The following is a 23,478-nucleotide window of genomic DNA, read 5'->3' on the forward strand; positions in this document are numbered from 1 at the left end:
TTAGTTAAACAATCCCTGCTAAAGTGTCCTTCCTGGTTACATCCCCAACATACTATTGGCCCTCTGCGCTGTCCAGGGGGTCCCAGCTTTTGAGCATATCCAGACTGTCCTTGCTGCTGAGCATACTTAGGCTGTCCCTGCTGCTGAGCATACTTAGGTTGTCCCTGTGGTCCCCTATATTGTTTCTGTTTGTTCCCAAATTGTGGATTCCCACTATTATGTGTGTATACATTAACAACAGGTGGGGTGGGTGCCCCTTGGCTCTGAGGCTGTTGTACCAGGGGAGAGAACACCTGGGGTGGAACCTGAGGAAGGAACGCTTGAGGCGGGGCCTGTTGGACAGGTGTGATTGTGGCAGGTGCTGCAACAACTGCCTGTTTCTTCTTACTGTATCTCTCTTTGTCATCTACTCCAATTGGAGCTGAGACAACTTTCTCTGCACCTCTTTGCTTTGTTCTTGGATTCTTTGTTCGTTTTGACGATGTCTGTCCACTGCGTAAACCAGATGATCGCTGAATTCTTTATGGGATTTTGATGAGGTCAGTTCCACCACATCTTCTAGCTTGTTTTTGATTGAGCTAAGCATTGTCTCTATTATGGAGGTTCTGAACAAGATAGAGACCAATGGATCCTTCTTAGGCTCTTTCTCTGTTTCTATGCGCCATCTCATGATTTGTTTCTGCAGGAATGATGCAGGATTCTCTGTGTCACTGACTGTATGGCGCCTCAGGCTCTTGTGATCCACATGTGTTGGGTACTCGCCTCTGAGTACACCCCAGGTTATTTGTCTGTATGTGTCAAACATAGTCCCATCAAAGGCTTCATCCAGCAGCTGGCCCAAACCCCCGTCCTCCAGTATGCTCTCCATCTTGGATATCCCTAGCACTCTGGCCAACAAAGCTTTCAGGTCACCCACTGCCATTAATTTTCCCACTGTATGTTCCTCAAATATCTTAATCCACTTGGAAGCCCCATTATTTATATTAGGTGGTTTAGATACTAATCCCTCAAATCTTGGGATACCCATGGGGCATACTGAGCTTGTTGTCCTTTTACCAGGATAGGATAAATTCCTGGATAACTGTTTGGCACTCTTCTCTCCCTCTGAGATCTCCTAAGTTTTTCTTGCAGGTCGAGCACTAGGGGGCTTTGTCCTGATTTCCTGCTGGTCCCCCTCCCTCTGTGCTCTCTCCCTCTCTCTCTCTCTCTCTTGGCAGCATTCCTCTCCCTCTCTCCTGCCTCTTTTTTCTAAACTTTTTCCTTTCCTTCACTCCTTCTAATGACCTCCTCCTTTCTGATAAAATCCTTCTGCTTGAAGGATCACTATCCCCGTCATCACTATCACTATCGCTATTCCGCTCGTTCATTGTTTTCCTAATCCCTTCGTAAAAATCCATGTGTATGGGTGGGTCTCTCCTCTGTGTTGCACAATCCCTGTCTCTCCCTTTGTCCAATTCTACCTCTCCTTTAATGTCTACTGTTCCTGCTATCAGCGGGTTTAACCCTGTGTTGTAAGGTGGTGGCTGTGCCTTACGGGGTAGTGATTCTAATTTTTTATCCTTACTAACCATCTCCCTTGCAGTTTTTTCTTTTTGTCTCCACTGCTCTCCCTCCTTTTTGAATATGGCTAATACTGTTCTTTCTCTTTCCCTTTTCTGTATTGTTTTCTTTCCTTTTTTATTAAGCTTGTGATTTTTCATCATTACTTCTGTCTCCTCACACACTGCCGCATTGAATGTGCCCTCTTTTGGCCATTTTGTAGCTGTCTTAGCTGTCCTTTTCTGCCATTTTTCTGAGATCTTTCTTGTCTCATCTTTATTAAACAGACTCATTTTACCAGAAATTTCTACCGCTGTTGGTGACATTGTTGTTTTTATGTGTATGCAGTTGTTCCTACTTTAAATCTTTCCGTTATGTGTCTGCCGTTTATGCTGAATGTACTGCGGCGCTGCTCCCCTCCCACCTTTTCTGATTCCTCTCTTCTCCTCTGACCGCGTTTTTTATTTTTTCAATTTGTTATTTTTTTGTTATTTTCTCTCTGTCTAGCCGCGGCTCTACTTAGACTTTGGAATAAACTATTGCTAAACTATTTTTTTTAAATTATAACTTTATTTTAATTATATCGTCTTCAATTCATTATTTAATTATTCCTAGAATACTTTTTTACCACGTTTGTTCTTTATTTTATTTTATTTTATTTATTGGGTTATTTTATGTGTCTTACTTGTCTATTGAATGTCTACCTATACTTTTATTCTTCTACCTGTTGCTTCTGGAACTTTGCCCTAAGCTTCTACTGTTATCAATTTTATTAATTTATTCTAAACATATATTTTGATAACCATATGTATTTTAAGCCACAGAATGCTGCCCTACACCTTTACAGGACTTACAAATACTGGTGAACCATAGGCGAACAACAATCAAACAAAAATGAATAACCATATGTATTTTAAGCCACAGAATGCTTCCCTACACTTTTACAGGACTTACAAATACTGGTGAACCATAGGTGAACAACAATCAGATAAAAATGGATGACTAATCACCCTTACCCTTCTGCGAGGCGTTATCTAAACAAATAGTTAATTCAAATCCTGTTTTGTACGTCTCTAATTGTACTGTCACAGTGGTGACTACAGGATTTTAAAAACAGCAATTTAGTATAACCACAGAGCAGTTATGGTTAGTGCATGCACATTCATTCATCCCAGTCTTTCCTCTCTCGTTTTTCTCACATGTAGGCTATACTATGGTTCGTTAATTTGGAGAGACACTTTACTTACTGCTTAATGTAAGGACCGGGCAGACACTGATCACACAATTTTCCTAACTAATAAGTAAGAACGTTGCTTACCTTTTTTACAAATGAGTGGCCACTCAGTTTTGTGTTACCCGTGCCGGGCCCCGTCCCGCAGCACAGCAGCTGGTGGTGGTCCCTTTTCTTCCAATCCTGCCGACAACGCCAAATATGTGGTAGATAAACTTTACTCGAACTTACTCTACAAAATAAGAGAGAGATCGAGGTAGCCAAAGTTTGAAAGATAAAGACTTTTATTATCACTTGTGAACAAGTAACATTAAAGCCTGAATTGGTTTGCAAAGAACTCAAGAGCCTCTCCACCAAACTGGCTTATATGCTCCATTCTACACATCTATCATCCATACGTCATCATTTCATACTATGCATTCACTCCTTATATGGAAATCTGTCCACTGTACCCTTGTTCTCCTTCTGGCCTTGAACTTGTGTCTCCACATATGGAACACGTTAACTCTACACATTCCAGAGAGCTACTGTACTCATTCCCCCCTTAACATCTATAATGGTAGCATACTGTATCAGCACTGGGGGAGAGTGGTATCTTCTTTACTCAATATTTCCCCACACTTATTTGATTCATATAGCGTGTAGGCAAGATAATACTTATATATTACCGTTGAATGTTATCGTAAATTTCTCCCATAATGTCAGGTAGTTACTTGCTTTCCAGTCCCTATCAGTCATGCTTACTTGGGCCCCTGTGTCTACCAGAATGCTGACTGCTAAACCATTTAGGTTACAATGTCTTTTGGTTGTTTCTGCCTCTGGTTTTCTGAGTGTTAGACTTTGTCAGTCTTTCTTTGTCAGCCTGACCAGTAGGACATGTGTCAGGTTGGGACAGTAGCTGGGGCCCGGTCACTGTTTGTCCCCCAACGGGGACTGGTGTCATGATCTCCGCCTTCTTCTACTTCCCCTCCCTCTCCTTACCTGTCCCATTAATCCAACTCCATTCACCTGCGCACACAGCTGTTCCCGATCTGTAATCTAACCCCTATATATGCCTCTCTCACCAGTCACCCATTGCCAGTTTGTCTTTGATGCTTGCACCAGACTCTCCAGCGTTCTCCGGACTGATTCCCTGCAACCGACTCTGCCTCGCTCCGACCACGTATCCTGCCTGCCACTCCGCCTGTCTTCTGTCTGCACTCCTCGTTATCGAACCTGCCTGTCCCCGACGATGTATCCTGCCTGATCCCTGCCTGTCTTCCGTCTGCTCTACAAATAAAATACATTACCAAATATCCCTGCCTGTCTTTGTGCTGCAATTGGGTCCTAACGACACCCGTTACAGTACAAACTGGCCAAGAATGGAGCCATCGCTCTTGGTCAGTTCATCCCACCGCCTGCTTCCCCGGACCCACCTGCACCGGCCCAGCCTGGGTACTCACTGGAGCCCCGGGTGGGGGTTCCAGAACGCTACGCTGGAGACGCAGACGGCTGTAGTCCGTTCATTACGAACTGTTCCATCCTCTTTGCTCTGCAGCCCCACACCTTCGCCTCCGACGAAGCCAGGGTGGCGTTCACCGTAAATCACCTGACGGGCCGCGCTCGGCTATGGGGAACGGCCGAGTGGGAACGACGCACACCAGCCTGCTCCTCCTTCCACACCTTCGCCGCCGAGCTCCGCAAGGTGTTCGGGGTGACATCACGAGGTCCTGATGCTGCTGGTGGTCTCCTGGGTCTCAGTCAAGGGTCCCGCTCCGTGGTCCATTACGCGATCGACTTCCGCACCCAGGCTCGAGTGAGTGGAACCCGGCAGCCCAGATTGACGCGTTCCTGATGGGATTAGCAGAGTACCAGAAGGATGAGCTAGTTTCCCACGACCTGCCCACGTCTCTCGATGGCATCATTGGGCTTGCTTCCCGTATCGACCGACGCATCCAGGCCCGCCAGCGAGAGAGGCCTCAGAGACAAGTGGAGCGCCGCCCAGCAACCCGTCTTCCAGCTCTTCCGGCCCGTCAACCCACGAGTGAGGCCCCTCCCATGCGGGTTGGCCGGTCCAGCCTCACCCCAGAGGAGAAGGAGAGACGCATTGTGGGGAACCTTTGCCTCTACTGCGGTCTAGCTGGACACTACATTTCCGGGTGTCCGGTAAAAGGGCCGGGCTCGCCAGTGAGGGAGGAGGTCCTGGTGAGCCACACCTCCAAATCACCCTCCAACCTACGCCCCCTCTGCCAGGCTCGGCTGCTCCTGCCCCAAGGCTCACATTCCCTCGCTATACTTATTGACTCTGGTTCCGATGTTTACATCATCGACGATAACCTAGCACGGCAGCTGGGTGTTGGTCGAGTTCTCCTGTCTTCTCCGGTACCTGCCACTGCCCTGGATGGCCGCCTCCTGGGGACAGTCACCCATCAGACAGTGCCCATCCGCATGCTCCTGTCCGGCAACCACCACGAGACGATACAGTTCTGCATCCTGCACTCACCTCGTCACCCTCTCCTCCTGGGGTTCCCCTGGCTCCGGCGTCACAACCCACACCTCAACTGGATCACAGGGGCTATTCTGTGATGGAGTATTGCGTGCCATCGGGTCTGCCTGAAGCAAGCCGCCGCACCTCAGCCACCCAACAGCTCCAGCTCCGCACCCGACATGTTGGGGGTCCCCGCCGAGTACCTCGACTTCAGGGAGGTCTTCAGCAAGGCCAAGGCGACATCCCTTCCCCTGCACGGGCCGTACGATATTGCCATCGACCTCCAGCCCGGCTCCACCCCCCCCAGAGGCCGCCTGTACTCCCTGTCCGCCCCGGAGAGAGAGGCCATGGACACCTATATTAACGATGCCCTGGCAGCGGGCATCATCCGTCCCTCCTCATCCCTGGCGGGGGCGGGCTTCTTCTTCATGGAGAAGAAGGACAAGTCGCTTCGCCCCTGTATTGACTATCACGGTCTCAACGACATTACGGTCAAGAACCGCTATCCCCTGCACCCTCATCTCATCAGCCTTCGAACTCCTGGAGGGGGCCACGGTGTTCACCAGGCTCGACCTACGCAACGCCTACCATCTGGTCCGGGTTTGTGAGGGGGACGAATAGAAGACGGCGTTCAACACTCCCTCCGGTCACTACCAATATCTGGTGATGCCCTTTGGTCTCACCAACGCCCCCGCCGTCCTCCAGGCCCTGGTCAATGACGTGCTCAGGGACATGCTCAACAAATTCGTCTTCGTGTACCTCGACGACATCCTGATCTTCTCTCGATCCCAAGCTGAGCACGTCCACCACGTCCAGACGGTCCTGCAGCGCCTCCTGGAGAACTCACTCTTTGTGAAAGCGGAGAAGTGTGAGTTTCACGTCCCGTCCGTCTCCTTCCTGGGGTACGTCGTAGGGAGGGGGACCATCCAGATGCACTCCACTAAGGTCTCCGCGGTCACCACCTTGCCCGCCCCAGACACCCGCAAACAACTCCAGCGCTTCCTCGGTTTTGCCAACTTCTATCGGAGGTTCATCCGAGGCTACAGCACGGTGGCTGCCCCCCTCACAGCCCTAATTTCCTCCAAGGTGCCCTTTCGGTGGTCCACCACCGCCAACGACGTCTTCCTGGCCCTGAAGGCACGGTTCACTTCAGCCCCCATTCTGGTATTGCCTGACCCCGAACGGCAGTTCGTGGTTGAAGTGGACGCCTCCGACGTGGGAGTCGGAGCTGTTCTGTCCCAGAGAACCGCCTCCGACCAGAAGCTTCATCCCTGCGCCTTCTTTTCCAGGCATTTAACACCGGCCGAGAGAAACTACAACCTCGGGAATAGGGAGCTTCTCGCCGTCAAATATGCCCTGGAGGAGTGGCGACACTGGCTAGAGGGAACCCAGCAGCCGTTCCTGGTGTGGACCGACCAAAAGAACCTGGAGTATATCCAGTCCGCCAAGAGACTGAACTCCCGTCAGGCCCGTTGGGCGCTCTTCCTTCTTCTTCTTCTTTCGTATATCATCAGATGGCCAACTCAGTGTCATATAGCCACGCCCTCGTCTCCAGTCCTAGGTCAAAAAGGCCAGCTTCTGAGGGTGGGCTGTATAGGGGGCAGCTGGTGATTATGTGCTCGGCAGTCTGTTCAGGTTCGCCACACTCGCATGACGCACTGTCGGATAGGCCCCACTTCTTTAGAGAGGACTTGAAGCGCCCGACGCCAGTACGCAGGCGGTTCAGCGAGGTCCATAGGTGGCGTGGCATGTCTTCTCCTTTTACACCTCCTCCTGGGTCCCGGATGTATCGTTGGATGCGGGAGGGCGCAGCTGACTCCCACGATTGTCTCCAGGATGCTGCCAGCCAGGCGTCCTTGGACAAGTCGTCAGGGATCGACTGTAGCATCTCTTGTGCTGCCTTGTTGTAGGGATGGCGAGACTTGAGCCTGCATGGTGGTGCCGGTGTTGTTGTGGCTTTGTGTAGGATGTGCCAGTCGTTCTTCTGGGCTTTCCTTGCCAGGGCGAGGGTAGCTGCTTCCCGTCGGAGACTGGGTGGGGCGATACCAGCTAGGACTGGCAGGTAGGACACAGGGGTGGGTTTCAGACAACCAGTTACTATCCGGAGGGCGCTGTTGATGACAGTATCCACCTTGTTCGCATGTGGACTTCTGCTCCAGGCAGGGGCACAGTATTCCGCTACGGGTAGGACCAGGGCTTGCGTGGATATGCGTAGGGTCTGGGGGGAAGCTCCCCAAGTCGAGCCTGCAAGGCGGCGGATGAGCGAGACCCTTGCGGTTGTCTTGGCCTTCACTTCATCCAGGTGCTGCTTGTAGGACAGCGTCCGGTCCAAGCATACGCCGAGGTACTTGGGGGCTTGCTGGAACTCCAGGCGGATGTTGCCAACATGCACGTCCAGTTCCCTTCTTGCCTCCCGGTTGTAGAGGTGGTAAGCTGCAGACACTGTTTTGCCCATGCTGAGCTGAAGGTGCCACTTCTGGAGGTAGTCTGCCAGGATGCCCATGTCTCGGTTGAGGCCTTCTTCCATAGTGTTCCATGTTGGGCATCGAAGCATGATGGCCAGGTCGTCCGCATAGCCGTACTTCTTGGATGTTGTGTCTGGCAGGTCGTGAATATAGATGTTAAATAACATTGGTGAGAGGACAGAGCCTTGCGGGACACCGTTCTTCAGCCTTCTGAGCCTGCTGGTCTGGCCATCGCTGGTTTGTAGGATGAAGCTATGGTTAGATAGCATCTCCATAATAAATCTCACCATGTGCCGGTCCGGGATTGTTCTCAACAGTTTCAGGTGTAGTCCACGGTGCCACACGGTGTCATAAGCGGCTGTCAGGTCCAGGAATACTACTCCAGCTTTCTCATTATCTTGGAAGCTGTCCTCGATGTCCTGGGTGAGTAGCGTGGCGCTCTTCCTAACAAGGTTCAATTTCTCCCTCTCCTATCGGCCGGGGTCACGCAATATCAAACCTGTCCCGAGCAGTTCCAGGAGGAGGAAGACGCTGCTGACCCTGACACCATTCTACCGTCCTCCCGTCTAGTTGCCACACTCACCTGGGAGGTGGAAGAGAGGGTCAGAGCCGCCGCCCAGGACCAACCTGGATCCAGCGCATGTCCGCCCGACCGTCTGTTCGTCCTGCCTGACCTCCGGTCCGAGGTTCTCCAGTGGGCCCACAACTCCCGACTCACCTGCCACCCGGGGATCCAGCGAACTAAGGAGGTCGTCCAGCGTCGCTTCTGGTGGCCCTCCCTGGGTGAGGTTGCCGAGGGTTCGTCAATGCCTGCCCCACCTGTAACCAGCACAACCCCTCTCTTCTTGCTCCTGCTGGTCTCCTACACCCACTGCCGGTTCCTCATCGCCCATGGTCTCACATCTCCGTGGACTTCGTTACCGGTCTGCCACCGTCTAGCGGCAACACCTCCATCCTGACCGTGGTTTAGCAAGATGGCTCACTTCGTGCCTCTACCAAAGCTCCCGTCGGCCAAGGGCACCGCCAGGCTATTATTGTACCACGTCGTCCGCCTCCATGGCATCCCGGTAGATGTTGTATCGGACCGGGGTCCCCAGTTCGCCTCTGTCTTTTTGAGGGAGTTCTGTGCGCTCCTGGGGGCCACCGTCAGTCCCACCCCCAGTTCCCGATCCTTGAGAAGGAGGCTTCCTGCCCGTCCGTCCAGGCCTTCATTCGCCGCTGCAGCAGGACCTGGACCCGGGCCCGGGCCACCCTCCTCCGAGCCGCTGGCCGCAACGCCTCTGCCGCCAACCGTCGCCGCTCCCAGGCCCCGGAGTACCAGCCGGGCCAGAAGGTCTGGCTCTCCACCCGGGACCTCCCCCTGAACGTAGACTCTAAGAAGCTGGCTCCTCGGTTAATCGACCCATTCAAGATCGAGAAGGTCGTCAACCCGGTGGCAGTGCGGCTCAAGCTCCCCAGGTCCATCCGCGTCCATCCCACCTTCCACGTGTCCAAGGTCCAGCCAGTCCGGGAGAGTGCTCTGGTCCCCTTCGCGCCTCCTTCGCGCTTCATTGACGGGGGTCCTGCCTTCTCTGTCCGCCGTCTCCTACGTTCCCGCCGGCGTGGGAGAGGCCTGCAGTAGCTGGTGGATTGGGAGGGTTACGGCCCAGAGGAGAGGTCCTGGGTCCCTGCGAGGCACATTCTGGACCACACCCTCATCAGGAGGTTCCATCAGCGCCATCCTGACCAGCCCTCCAGACCGGGTCAACCCTCCCGACCGCAGACCCCACCACCTCTCTTGTCTGCGTCCTCCAGCGATGTTTCAGAGGCGGAGGATGTCGACCCTGGGGGTCCCTCCTCCGATGAGGACATGGCCCATTTAGCGGAGGACGAGGAGATGGACGGGGTCTCCAACTACTCCGATGAGGATCATGTGGCCCATTTAGCGGAGGACGTGGAGATGGACGGGGTACGAGTACCTCGTCATCGAACCTGCCTGTCCCCGACGATGTATCCTGCCTGCTCCCTGCCTGTCTTCCGTCTACTCTACAAATAAAAGACATTACCAAATATCCCTGCCTGTCTTTGTGCTGCAATTGGGTCCTAACCACACCCGTTACAACTGGCTCCCGTTTTCCTGACGTGTCAGTTTCTAAAGACAACCCACTGCTCTGTGGCCTACTTTACCACAATGGAAACAGTGGGTGCAATCAGGACAATTTTGTTCAACACTATTGTCACAGCCATATAATCTCACTCTCCTTTGATCTACTTTGTCTTTCCAGGAGTGGCTGACCTGGCTGTTTTGTCTGTATGGACTGTTGCATGAGCCCAACAAGGCTTTTCAACTTTCTCTGTTCACTGCTGGATCATGTCTACTTTTGGTTTCTGCCCTGAGCTTTCCTCCTTGACACTAGGACACTGAGCAGTGTTAACCTCAAGCTGAGCACTGTGCACATTTGTGAGGCTTTCATGGGTAGCTGGACCTAACCGTTGTGGTCTTTTACTTTCATCACTCATTATTGTCTTAATATTTTTAAGATTGCTTCATCGGTTACTCTGGTGTCCACAAGCAACTGTTTTAGCTCTCGGCAGACATTGTCATGCTTATGCCCCAGGCCTTGATACACAGTGTGGAGAAAAACATCTTGAACTATGATTGCACTGTGCTTAACATCTGTCTTGGCATGTTTTGAAGCCAGCAAGGTAACTCTGGTGTCAACAAACAACGGTTTTAGCTCTCGGCAGACATTGTCTTGCTTATGACCCAGGCCTTGATACACAGTGTGGAGAAAAACATCTTGGACTGTGATTGCACTGTACTTAACATCTGGCTCGGCATGTTTGAGGCCAGCAAGATATTTTGTTTAAATCCTATGACTCTGTATAGGAACTTGTGTGGTGTCTCATTGTCTTTTTGTTTAGTGAACATAAGCTCTTGGAATAACTCGATGTTACTTTTTTCACCCAGGTGAGAATGGAGAAGGAGAGAATAGGAATAATTCTTTTTAGCTCCTCGACAGTTAGATCTTCCATATTCATCCAGAGGTCTTTGAAATTCCCAGGTTTGATAACTCTGAGGATAGCTCTTACAATCTATGCATCAATGAACTGCTCCTTTAAACGCAGAATTTCTACTACAAGCTGATACACTTTCTGCCTGTTATTACTTTATGGAGTCTATACTACGCAGCTCACATGGTCCAAATGTGTGTTTGTAGCCACAACCTGCACATATGTGACCCATCCCATACTTTAGGGTCTATTGGCGGCTTTTTTCACATCATTTGAAAGTGGAGAATCAGAGCTTAAAAACAAGGTGTCACTTGTGCAAATCAAGCAAATATTTTTAAAGCTATGACTTGTTAATGACAAGGGTGTGGCAAACCATGTTTCTGAGATAATCACCTCCAAAGTTTTCCCCACACCAGGTTTATTCAGCCAGCTCCCAGAATGCAAATGGTGTTGGCGCACAAACAAATCCTCATAGCTAATTAACATACTACTGAATGGGCCAATCACGAACAGCTCAACAACACAATTTTTTTTGTTTTCAAAAAAGCTTTTTTTTAACAGTAATTATAAACATGTTTTATAAAAGTGGAATTATTTTGGAGTTTAAAAGTACGGACAACACAACAAAATGTAGAGTATATGAATATTATGAGTCTCAGAAAATCTGAAATCTAAAAATCTGTCACCAACTTCATCACGTCATCAACTTCTTGCGTTGTAACAACAACGGGCGTATCGTCTGCCTCCTCTGGTGGTGCTTGAAAATATTCAGTTTCATTGTCACATTAATTTTGAAATCTGCTGTTTGAAATGTTCTCTAAGTCCGGAGTAATATCAGATTCAGCACCGCTGTCGTTCACCGTGTTGCTGTCAGAGAACTGACTATCATTGCGGAAAATGAAGTCCAGTACGCGCTGCTAACACTGACTTGGATCTATCGCACTGGTCAGATTAAGGTCCGAAATACGGATAAGAACGTTTTCACAGACAAGTTAGACCGAAACATCCTTGTGCTGCGCTTTAACTGTCTGTATATGGAAGTGACGTAGGTGCGTGACGTAAAGGGTTCTTCTTCTTTACAGTTTCACGACAATGACTCCGTGTGTGTAAAAGTAGTATGATTTAAAGGTTGAATTCTATCAAAACAGTTTCACATTGTGACTTCATCTTACATGGAATATGGATGAATGAGCTTCACCTGGACGGTCACTTGAAATGGAACCATCGATCGACGTTGTTCAGCGATTTTCAGCGTCTCGGTAAGTGAACTGCGTTTCCCCATGTAATCTAACGGGAATATTTAACTCCATGGTTTAACATTTGTCTACTATTTATAAATTAAACTTGGTTTTGAAAATACATTGAGAGATAAAAAAATCCCACTAAGTAACACAAATCTGGAAAGATCTCATTTTCCTTCAAGAAAGGTTTTTTCAATTATTTGGCTGCTCCTGGTGATTTTAGAAATGCGCGAGATGGCGGCGTTTGCTGGGTTTTGTCACATATATAACAAATTGGATGATGATGTCACAAAGCGTCTTACTTCACAAACTCATCTCCCTCCACCACTCGACCGGAAGTTAAAGAACCTTGGCGTGTGGGTGATGCATGAAGGTTTGGCAACTTCCGGTAAAATTTAATCGGTTTTTCACTAACTCCTGCTCCAAATGTGGATTGATATGGATGAAACTTGAACAACGAGATGTCAGTTAAGTCCAGGTTCTAACGAGACCTCAACCGTGTCCGTAGCTCCAGAGGTTTGTTGTGTGTGACACTTTTAGCCCGAAAAGTGCCAAGGAGAATAATAATAATAATAATAATAATAAAAATCGGAACAATATCAATAGAGTGGGCAGGTAGCAATACATGGGGTCCAACACCAATTACAATTTTTCCAGATCCCTTGGAACGTAGCAACAGTTAGTGCTGTCGCTCCTCTTTATATTCAGCATTATGTCTAAAACAAGTAAAAATCTTTACATTGAACCAAGCATCGGCTGACATAATGACGTGGTGACGCAAGTTTCCTGAGTCCTGGTGACACGCAGAATTTCTAATACAGAGAGATACACTTGTGTGTTATTACTTTATCCTAAAAAAATTGGGTGGCTGTCTACTACCTGTAATCCACAGAGTCCTGCCTCACCGTGTCTCTGTGGACGGAAATCACTCCCATCAAGTTCAAACGGATTGAATCCATCTGTGAGGACACAAACACGGAATATGTCTTTTGATTGTTTTGGACTCCTACATTTTCTGTTACAACTGGCTCCAATGCTGCAAAACAAGGAGGCACCAGGTTAGATGCAAACAGAATGCGTTTTGTATTTACAAGAAGGGCAAAAGAGATACAATATCAAACGAAAAGCCCCACTGGCATCAAGCAGGTATGGCGATCTCAAAAGGTTTTTATTTCATGGTTCTATCTGCTACAGAGGCTGAGAAATAAAGATTATAGTGAATGTTGACCATTCTGTCAAGCTTTTCAGAAAACCCTCAGGCTTGACAATGCCTAAGAATGTTTTCTTAGAGGCCGCCTTAAGTCATATAAAACATAAATTAGTTAATTGAAAATAATGTGTATATATATATACACCCATATACCCATGTACACTGTATATATATACACATATACTGTATGTGTATATATATATATATATATTCATGTTCACCCATACCCAAATAAACATACGCCTATACATATCTACATACACACACATAAAAAAATACAATTTTTTCTATATATATATATATATATATATATATATATATATATATATATATACATACACACCTATATAAATACACACATATCTACAAACATCCAGTATACACATTGCATAAACATGCAGGTACATACAGTATATGGTATGCCTAAATCACACATATTCCCAATGATACATATGCTGTATCTACATACCTAAATACATGTAAATTAGAATTTGGACTTAACAAGGGAGGGCTCAGGGAAGAAATATAGGTTTTGATTTAGTGATAGGTAAATTCATTGGTAAATTCTGGATGACTGGAGACCATTTCACAGAGAAAGAAGCCATCCTCAACTGCAGTCTTGCTGTGATGCTCTCCATTTGATTTAACATTTTTGATCCTTTCTTTCCTTTGGAGGCTGTGGCTTTAACCAGGCCAATGTAATCATCTTCTTGGCTATCATAAGCAGAATCCCTAACCAGTATGCATTATTTTTGTCAGTAGAGTTCTCTGGAAGAATTACTTACATAGCATATGTTGGTTCTGGCTGTTGGTTTATTCCTAATATTTGTTGAATCTCTTTGTGAAAATCTTGCCATATACCATATATTATATAATATATTTTAATATTCTGGGGCAATCCCAAAATACATGAGTGTGGTCACCCATTAAGCCACAGCCTTTCCAACATTGATTGGTTTCTGTACTGAATGTAGAAATTACAAGAGCCGTTTTAAAGTATCTCATCTTGACCTTCCATTTGAATTCTCTCCAAGAGGGACTATTTGTCAGTTTGTGTCCATCCCTAAATGTGTTTTATGGTTCATCTGACATGCTCTTTATTTCCAACTCCCATTCGTACTTAATATTAGTGTTATTATCTGTGTTCTTGTTGTAATATTTTATAGATGCGTGCGATCATTCCATTCTTTCTTTCTGTTACAGATTTAAAGTATGGGTCTATATTGGATGGTGGCTTACATACCTCCTTATGAAATTATGAAAAGTAAATAATGTCTCTGCCGAAACCTGGAAAAATTCTGAGCTGAGATTTAATTCTCAAGAGACTTGTTCAAATGGTTCTAAAATGTGCTCATCAAATAGTTGCCATATCGTGATTAGTCCCTTCTCCATTCATTTTTCAAATCCTACATCCATTTTGGGTGGTAAGAATTCCTCTTTTAATGCAACTTTTGTGGATCTTTTCAAGTGAGTTTGCATTATGGACCATAACTTTCAGTGTCACTTTCATCCATTCAGTTCTGATTCAGCTTGTTCCAGGTGTTTTTGTTCACAATGGGAATGATTGTAAGGATACTTTTTTTTTTTTACATGAATTCTGTTCCAGTCCCACCCATCTTGTGGCTGTGTCTTTGTTTATCCAGGCTGTCAAGGCTTTTAGTTGGGCTACCCGATAATAATTCTTCAAATTATTTTGAAATAGGTGTGACTGGGCGACGCCTATAGGTAGGGGCTGGAATCGGGAATCTGATTTTGACTCATTTGTTAGTTTTCCTGATATCTCACCACATTCTGTAATTTTGCAGGTTTGTATGGATTTAGCTGGTCTGCTAAAATATAATATTATTGAAATATCATCCTCAAAAGGGGAACTTTTATATTCTACACCCCCTTTCATCCTATACCATCCATATTATTGGTTTTATCTTATCGAGTCCAACAGTCGTTCAATACTTATTCCAAAGAGTAGTGGACTAAAGCCGTCCCCCTGTCTCACCCCCCTTTTAAGGTTAAAAGATTTAGATCAACATCCATTCACCCTGATGCACGATTTTGGATTGTAGTGGAAAAAACCGCATCTAACACTTAAACTGAAGAAGAGAAGTTTGAGAGAGTCGAGGTCTGAAGATATAAGACTTTATTATCACTTGCAAGAAGTGACAACAGAATCTGAGTTGGTTTGACAAAGAACTCCCAAGCCGCTCACGGACTCCTTCTTTTAACTTCTTTCTGTTGGTCGAGAAAGTACATCTGTATACTCAATTAGGATCCCTTCCTTCCTCCTATACGGTCAATAGTGCCATTTGTCTGCATTCTTTGACATCAGTTACAACAACAAACCTCCCGACACTAGTCCAGGCCACATTTTATGAGGGGATGTTTGCATTCACACACCTTCCCATGTCATATGGCCCACAGTCAACAAAGCACTTATTCATGTCTTTGCTGACCCCTGTTTCACACACACTTACTTCATTCATATAGCATATGGGCAAGATAACGAATGTTCTTCCTTATTTAATGGTAGAATATAATGAACATATTTCTTTTAAATGTACTAGTAAATTTCTCCCATAGGATCTTGATATATTAGTCAATAGAGTTTGGATGGAAGCCCACGACTTTCATTTTATGATACTAGAAAACTCCACTTCACCCTATCAAATTCTTTCTGTGCATACAGCCTAAGCAACATAGAATATTGAGGGGATTTTTTTTTTAACACATGATATGACATTCAAGGTTCTCTGTTCTATGTTGTCTGCCCCCTGTCTGCAGGGTATGAAGCCAGTTTGGTCTAGATCAGGGGTGCCCACATTTTTCCGGCTTGCAAGCTTGCAAGCTAGGTCAAAATGATCTACCTGCATTAAAAATTGCTAAATATATTTATCTATATACTGTATATACTGAGTATACTTTATATATACCATATATGTTGGCGTACCTTGCATCACTGCATGAACCCTTACGGCACTATACAATTAAATACATTCATGATCACTACCTTACTCTGATGACTTGCGCTGAATGGAGTCAGCCAGGGTTGCATAGTCCAGACAGTGGCTGCTGGTAGCCAGCCTCAAGCAGGTTTCCAAATGATCATCAGCCATGGTGGAACGGTATTTTTAAAACCGATTGTCAAAGTCTGAAAGACAATTTTCAATCTGCTCTGTATAGAGTGCACTGTCAAGTTGCGCACACTCCTTCCCTTGGGTCTCCAGCTCTGATGAGAGGTTTTGAAAGTTCCCCAAATCATGGCGTTACAGCTTTGAGGTCAGAAGTTGCATTTTTTGTTTGAAAGCATTAACTGAACTGATCATGTTGCCTACGGTTTTGTCTTTTTCTTGCAGCTCTAAATTAAGCTCATTCAAAATGTTGGTCAGATCAGTTAAAAAGAAATATATTTTTTGAATGGTGCGCGATCTATCCGCACTACCTTTGCGATCTTCCGGTCGATTGCGATCGACGTATTGGGCACCCCTGGTCTAGATGAATACATTTTTCAATGTGTTTTTGTATTATTTTTGTAAGGATAGTAGTCAACAGTTTTCATTATAGTTTCATTACATACTGTAGTGAGCTTAACTGTCTATATCCTTCACAAAAAGTAGTATCTTTACCCTCCTTGTGCACTCCATATATAACAGCCCTTGGTTCCAATTGAGTTGTCCCGTCCAGTGCGTTTGATATTGATAGAGATTATTTGGTCTCTAGATGCCTCTGTGTGTTCGTGTTGATGTAGTTCGGCTGGTGGACTCCCCCGTTTCACTCTGTTTCGCATGTGGTCTTTTTTTTTTTTTTTTTTACAGCTACCCATTTCCCCCTTTGTTTCACCCTCCTTTTTTTGTGTAGCCATTGTGGCTTTCAATTAACTTTCATTTTTCATTCGAATAGCTCATTTTAATTTGGGTTATTTACGGAGCACACTTCTTAAGCTGTTTCCACCATCTTGGTTCCACCAGAAGTCTAAGCTTACTTTCTTTGATGTGGCCTGTGTCAGCTCATTTGAGCATATATGACCAGTTTCAATCCTATTCAAGTAAAATGTAGCGCAGTGTTTCTGAAATGAACTGTACCATTCCCCTAAATCTCCTACTGTCCCCTGTCTTGTCTTCGCAGTATCGAACCTACATAATGGTATAAGGTTGGTGGACAGCGAGGGGTTGTCATGTATCACGTCCTTCTCCTTTCCTTCAGCTGCGGCATCTGTTCAATGTCTCGCCTGGGTCCCTTCTGCGCCTGGCATGTTCATAACTGGAGGTAAGTTAGGGGGAGTTGCTGTGTACTACATACTACATGTACAGCATACTTGAATGTGTGAGTAAAAAGAGCAAAGGCTTCTCCGACACACTCCATCATCATAGAGCACTTCCTTTCAGCACTATGCAGGTTGATGACATCACTGCATAGGAAATTTAACTTGCCTCTTGCCCTCACAGTGCATTGTGGGTGATTTGGGTGATGCTTGCCAGCATCGCGTGTAGTGTTTGCATGATATTATATGTCACTGGATGTAGTATGTCATTGTGGACACTCCAAAATTGCTCCATGCAGGTCTTGCTTTAATAAATAATAAATATTTAGTACATTTATCTACTTGTTATTTTAATACGACACCTGTGCTTATCAACCGCTATTTTTGCTGTTTTCCCAGTCAATTCGAAAACTGGCTCAGTACTCCATTAAATTTGGCTCGCTCCTCTCCCAGCTACAGGCCCCCACGTAGCAAAAGCAAATTATGCAGGCAAAATTAACAAATTATTGGTTTCTTTATTGATTCAATGAGAAATGGGAGATTGGAAATTAATAATTCCTCACATTCAGTTTTTTCTATTTCCATTGTATGGTGTAATTGTTGTTCTGGTTGCAGCCATTTGGTAACAATTTGAAGATGGTTTGCAAGGTAATACTATCTGAAGTTGGGGGCAGCCCCCAACAAGACTTTGGAGGTATAGCAGCTATGCTTCCACAGTCTTGTAATGATGCCAATTTAATTCTCCAAAACTGTAGATTTCGAACAGTTTATTGAGTACTCTGAAATGGTTGACACTTCCGGTGTTAATGGGTTTCGCAGATATAGCAAAATGTTGACTGCATAAAAACTGACTTTGATTATATAATTGTTTTGGCCGGTGGCTGCCGTGAGAAATTCAATAAAGATGTCCAAAATTAATGGGGAGAGTGTGATCGGATGACAAAAATCGCATTGAAACAACAGGTGTGAAACATTAGTATTGTTGTGTCCCTAGTGTTATAGTGTTGAAGAAAGAAGAAGTCTTTATTCATCACACACACACACACACACACACACACACACACACACACACACACACACACACTTTGATGGTGGCCGGTGAAATGGATTCTCTGCTTTTGACCCATCCTGGGTTGTCCTTCCCCCGGGGGCACAGCCAGGAGCAGTGGGCAGCATACGTGGACGCGCCCGGGGACGAGGTGATAAATGTCCATTGCTGGTCAGACAATGATGGGTGCATGTTTTTGGTGGGGGTCCTTACTGACGTGAGGCGGAGGAAACCCCATGTGAGCACGGGGAGAACATGCAAACTCCACACAGAAAGGCTCCTATTTGGGAGATAACCCGCCGGAGCACGGTGCCAACAGCGCCCCAGGCGGGAATCGAACCCAGGACCTTCTTGCTGTGAGGCAGCAGTGCAATGCACTGCACTGCGCCACCGTGCCACACGTGTTATAAAGTTATATAGTGCTATATCGTTTCCATATATACGGTTTTATAATATGCTTTTCTTTCTTATTGACGAGAGAGAATTGAAAGACCTTTCCTACATAAAATAGAGTTTTAGCCCATTTACTAGTCAGCACACATTCTACATTACCCCTTTCCCTATTGCTGTGATACCTCATATTTTTGGAATTTTTTTACCATGTTTACCTTTTTTTTATTTTTATTTTTAAGAAAATTTGAGCGATATGATGGGAAACTTAGCCTAAATTGGATCCTATATTGATCATCTCAACATACATTTTTTTATATATTTTATATTACTTGTTTGTTACAGATGATGATGTGACAGGAAAGAACCATAATGTCATAACTGATTTGTCAGCACTTTTTACCTTATTTTTCATAAGGTTATAAATTATTCTAAAATGCAAAAAAACAAAAACAAAAAATACCTTAGATTTACAGTGATGCTTGAAAGTTACTCCAAGAAACCCTTTAGAATTTTCTGAATTCCTGCACAAAGTCCTAAAAATATATACAGAGCCCTGATTAAACAAATGGCACAGAAAACATTATACTTTTAATTTATTTATTGAGCAAAATGATCCAACCTCAAATGTCTGGACAAATTATAAAATGTGAACCTCCAGGATTATGAGTACACTTAAGAGAGTCACATGTTTAAATAAAGGGGACACCAATAAGGAGTGAGTTTGGGTGCCACTGGTCTATTTAACATAAAACTTCCAAAATGTCTGTTACAAGTATCTTGTAACAGACATGCAGAAAGATGGACCAGGAGGCGGGTACAAATTAAATCAGAGTGTGCTGGATGTTTATTTAATATAAATCAAGATTTGTCTTTTCAGACAATGTCACAACACTCTGCAATGGGAGCCCACCCTCGCTGTCAGATGCGAGAGGAAGAGAGGTGCACTGCAGCTTTTAAAGACTCTCCTAATTACCTCAATCTCCTGCAGATGTGTCCCCTTCCGGTTGCCAGTGCTGGCTCTCCCCACCTGCAGATGATGCCAAAACCACTCCCCACTGCTATATACCCCCTTGACTTAGGCCGGGGAGCTGCCCTCAACCTCTTGGGTCAAAATGGCACCCAAACCCTCTATTTGAGGCATCTGTCTGTAGGACAAAAGTGAGAGCAAAGTTAGATGTCCGGAGCACTGGCTCCCCACAGAGGGCTTGTTTAACCCTCTTAAACACTTGCTGGCACGGCCCTGTCCATTGGACTGGATATGAGGTATCCTTTTGGGTGAGGTCTTTTCGGGGACCGGACAGCGCTGAAAAGTTTGGAATCCCCAAAAATCTGTGTGGATGTATTGAATTTAACTCTTACTTGTGCATGGACATCCCTCCCAGCTTTCTTTCAACACACCCCTGGGCTTTCTACCGAAGAGAAGATCAAAGGGAGAAAATCCCACGGAATCCAAGGCCTGGGGAACCAGACTGCAAATAACAGTGTCCAACCACCTATCCCAATTTCAGCTATCTTAGTGAACGATTCAGACCATGTTCATCAGCATTTTATTGAACTGCTCATCGACCATCTGTCTGGGAATTGTTCATGCTGGTCCGAATGGAGTGAACACCCAACACTTTGTACAGTTCCCTGAGTGTGCTTGACGTAAATGAAGTGCCTTGATCAGTCAGAATCTCTTTCGAGATTCAGGAGATAATGAAACAGAGCCTGTGCAACCCTCTTTGCAGAAATGTTACGCAGGGCGCTGCTTACCGTGTTGCATAATCCACCAGGACAACACAAAGAGGTATCCCCATGCACTTCGGTCAAATGGCCACTCCAACTGTCTTCGGCCAACCACATGCATTGGCTGTGGCCTAAACGGTGGTGATATACGCCTCTGGGTTTTCGGCCTTGGACATCTGTGGCACAGCAATCAGTGCCGCGCGGTCTGGATTCCGCAATCTCTTCAGTAGAACCTGGTCTTCTGTTGGCTGATCAGCTCTACCAGGGCCTGGGTCTGCTGCTGAATCGCCAGCAGCTGTTTTGCTGGAGGGCAGCCTGGCTCTCCTTTATCGCCGCTAGGTGGCAAACAGCCTGCCCCAGCAGATATTTACCCTGTCCTCCCGTTAAACAGTTCATCGAGCCCCATATTAGGTGCCACTGTAACAAGTATCTTCTTGTGCGAGATGGACGAGGAGGACCAGCAGGATTTTTTTTCAAGCTAATGTGTGACTGATCAACAGTTCTGCTGCTGAAGAGGGTCACCAGTAGCTGAAAGCAAAGGTTCACATAATATTTCCAAAAAAGACATCTAATGTTAGACAATTTTGCTCAATAAATGAAATAGTATTATATTTTGTATAATGTATATATAATGGATTCTCTTTATGTATCTCTATGTCAAATTTAAGAAATTCCAAAAAATGTGTCAAACTTAAATATAGTATAATTTTGATACATACTGTTGTTGCTTTCACCTGCATTTTCACCATGGCTGATCTATAAATTTTGTCTTCTAAACCTAACAAGTTTATGTCCTAGTAACCTTGTCAATAACATTCTTTCTTCCTGTTTCAGACTCCCAGGTTGGAGTACTGAGAATATGGAACGTCTCTCGCTCTACCCCTCTGGATAACTTCAAACTGAAGAAGACAGGATTCCATGCTCTGCATGTCCTCAACTCTCCTCCTGCCAAGAAAGGTAATATTTGAAGCTAAACCTTGGGCAATTTCACCAGATTCAGATTCATACCAGTTTTGTACCTTTGTGTCTAGTACATCGATAGCAATGGCCTGTCTGCTAACCCAGTCTGTAAGGGTAATTAACTTGCCTAGCTCCTTGCGTCTTTATGACAAGTAAAAAAATATATATTAAAATTTGATATTCTATTCCACAACCATATATCCATCCGCTTGGTGCAGTGATTATTAGCTGTCAAGTGAGTTGGGGTTGCCAGGTACAAGCTGAAATTACTTGTCAGAACTGTGCTAGAACATTACGTTACACTTGTTGCAATATAAATTGGGTTTTTCCAATACATTCAAGAGTTCAACCCATTTGGATTTCGACCCATTTTTCTGCTGACCTTTCAAAGTTCGACCAATAATTTTCCATTGTGATATAAATGAGCGACAGGAGATAGAACTCTGATCAAAACAGAGTATATGAACTTCATGGGTATTCCTGAACTTTACCACACGACAATAAAATCAACCCATGACCTTGTAAAAACCTTGATTTTCCATTTCCATATAATTCCTCTCTTCGAGTCTTGACTTTTCTTCTACATTCTCATTGCTTCCACAATGATATATCCATTAATATCCATTGGAGTACTTATCATGTCTAAGACTTTGCAGGCAGATTTAGAAATTCACAGTACTTATTAATGCAACATGAAGCAGTGTAGCACGCTTGTTCCCCAGGTTCGGAGTAAGGACTCGAAGAGACGCAGGTTGTAGCTGAAGTTGACCCAGCACAGAGGGTTTTGTTGACAGATAGACAACTTAAAAATGAGAACAAATTTTGGTTTCTGAGGTTCTCTGGTATGGAGCGCTTGGCTCCAGAGCCAAGTCCACGTCTAATTACTACTACACGTGGACGTTACTTTCCAGCGAAATTACACTACTAAGCAATATAAAATTATACTGTAAATAAAATCACTCCCACAATGAGATTTTGAGATCAAATTTATTGTGCAACCATACACCAATTCAGTGGAGCACGGAACACTTTGTCAAGTTTAAGCAATTTATTATTTCCCAATCATACGTCAAAATGAAATGCATACAGTTATTTTTGGAGTAAAGATTCCGTTACAGATTCTGCTCCCTTGCAGCATAGGGCAAGCAGACCCATACTGCAAAAAAAAACTTATGGGTCACAGAATGAAGCCAGCATTAACACTGATTCAATGTAATCAGTGTTATTTTCTGATGCTGTAGGTGGAGGTTGGGGTGAAGGTGGGAAGATTTGACAATTGGCCAGCAGTGTTAAGGCTTGCAGGAGCAGATTTAAATAACCTGCCTTATTGAATGGAAGAGTTGTGGTTGGTAGATGTCATCAGAAAGCTGGCTCAACACTGTCAGCTGACTGTCAGATGATGTGTTTGTGACTCCGTGCCCCATGTGAATTCATGCCATGAGCTCCATTAAATTAAAATGCTAGCATTTTGCTCTACCCTTTGATTTCTCTTTCTGTAGCTCAAGGTTCTGGTTCTCCCAGTAAGAGTCAGTATACAAGCTCCACTAGTGAAGCAGTCCCTCCGCCAACCCTGTCCCAGAACCAGTTCTTCTCGTTGCCCCCTGGACACGCCGTGTGCTGCTTCATGGATGGAGGGGTTGGACTTTACGACATGGGGGCGAAGAAGTGGGACTTTATAAGAGACTTGGTAGATATTATAAATAAATCCGTTATGACCAAAAAATAAATAAATATATGTAAAAAAAAAAAAGAATCTTAAATTGATATGAGTGGTTTATTTAAACTCCACCAGAAACACACACATGAACATCATGAGATATTTACTCACACAGCTAAAATCTATACATTCAACTTTGTCAGAAATACATATCTGAACATATAATACTTACACCCATACTTTTTACAATGGCCTGCATCTGTAAAAGTCCTGTTAGGCTCAAATCTGTG

General features: G+C 45.2%; 1 protein-coding gene across 1 annotated transcript in view; it reads left to right on the top strand.

The window, feature by feature from the left end:
- Positions 1 to 23,478, top strand: part of wdr17 (WD repeat domain 17) — a gene marked incomplete at both ends in the record, with an annotated part of 98,075 nt that overhangs the window by 24,545 nt on the left and 50,052 nt on the right. Inside the window, 3 exons of the mRNA XM_079998662.1 lie at positions 17,267 to 17,407; positions 21,406 to 21,528; positions 23,031 to 23,218. Coding sequence (XP_079854788.1) covers positions 17,267 to 17,407; positions 21,406 to 21,528; positions 23,031 to 23,218 — 452 coding nt within the window. The remainder of the gene's footprint in view (positions 1 to 17,266; positions 17,408 to 21,405; positions 21,529 to 23,030; positions 23,219 to 23,478) is intronic.

Source organism: Zeus faber (genome assembly GCF_960531495.2).
Source record: "Zeus faber genome assembly, chromosome: 4".
Classification (NCBI taxonomy): Eukaryota; Metazoa; Chordata; class Actinopteri; order Zeiformes; family Zeidae; genus Zeus; species Zeus faber.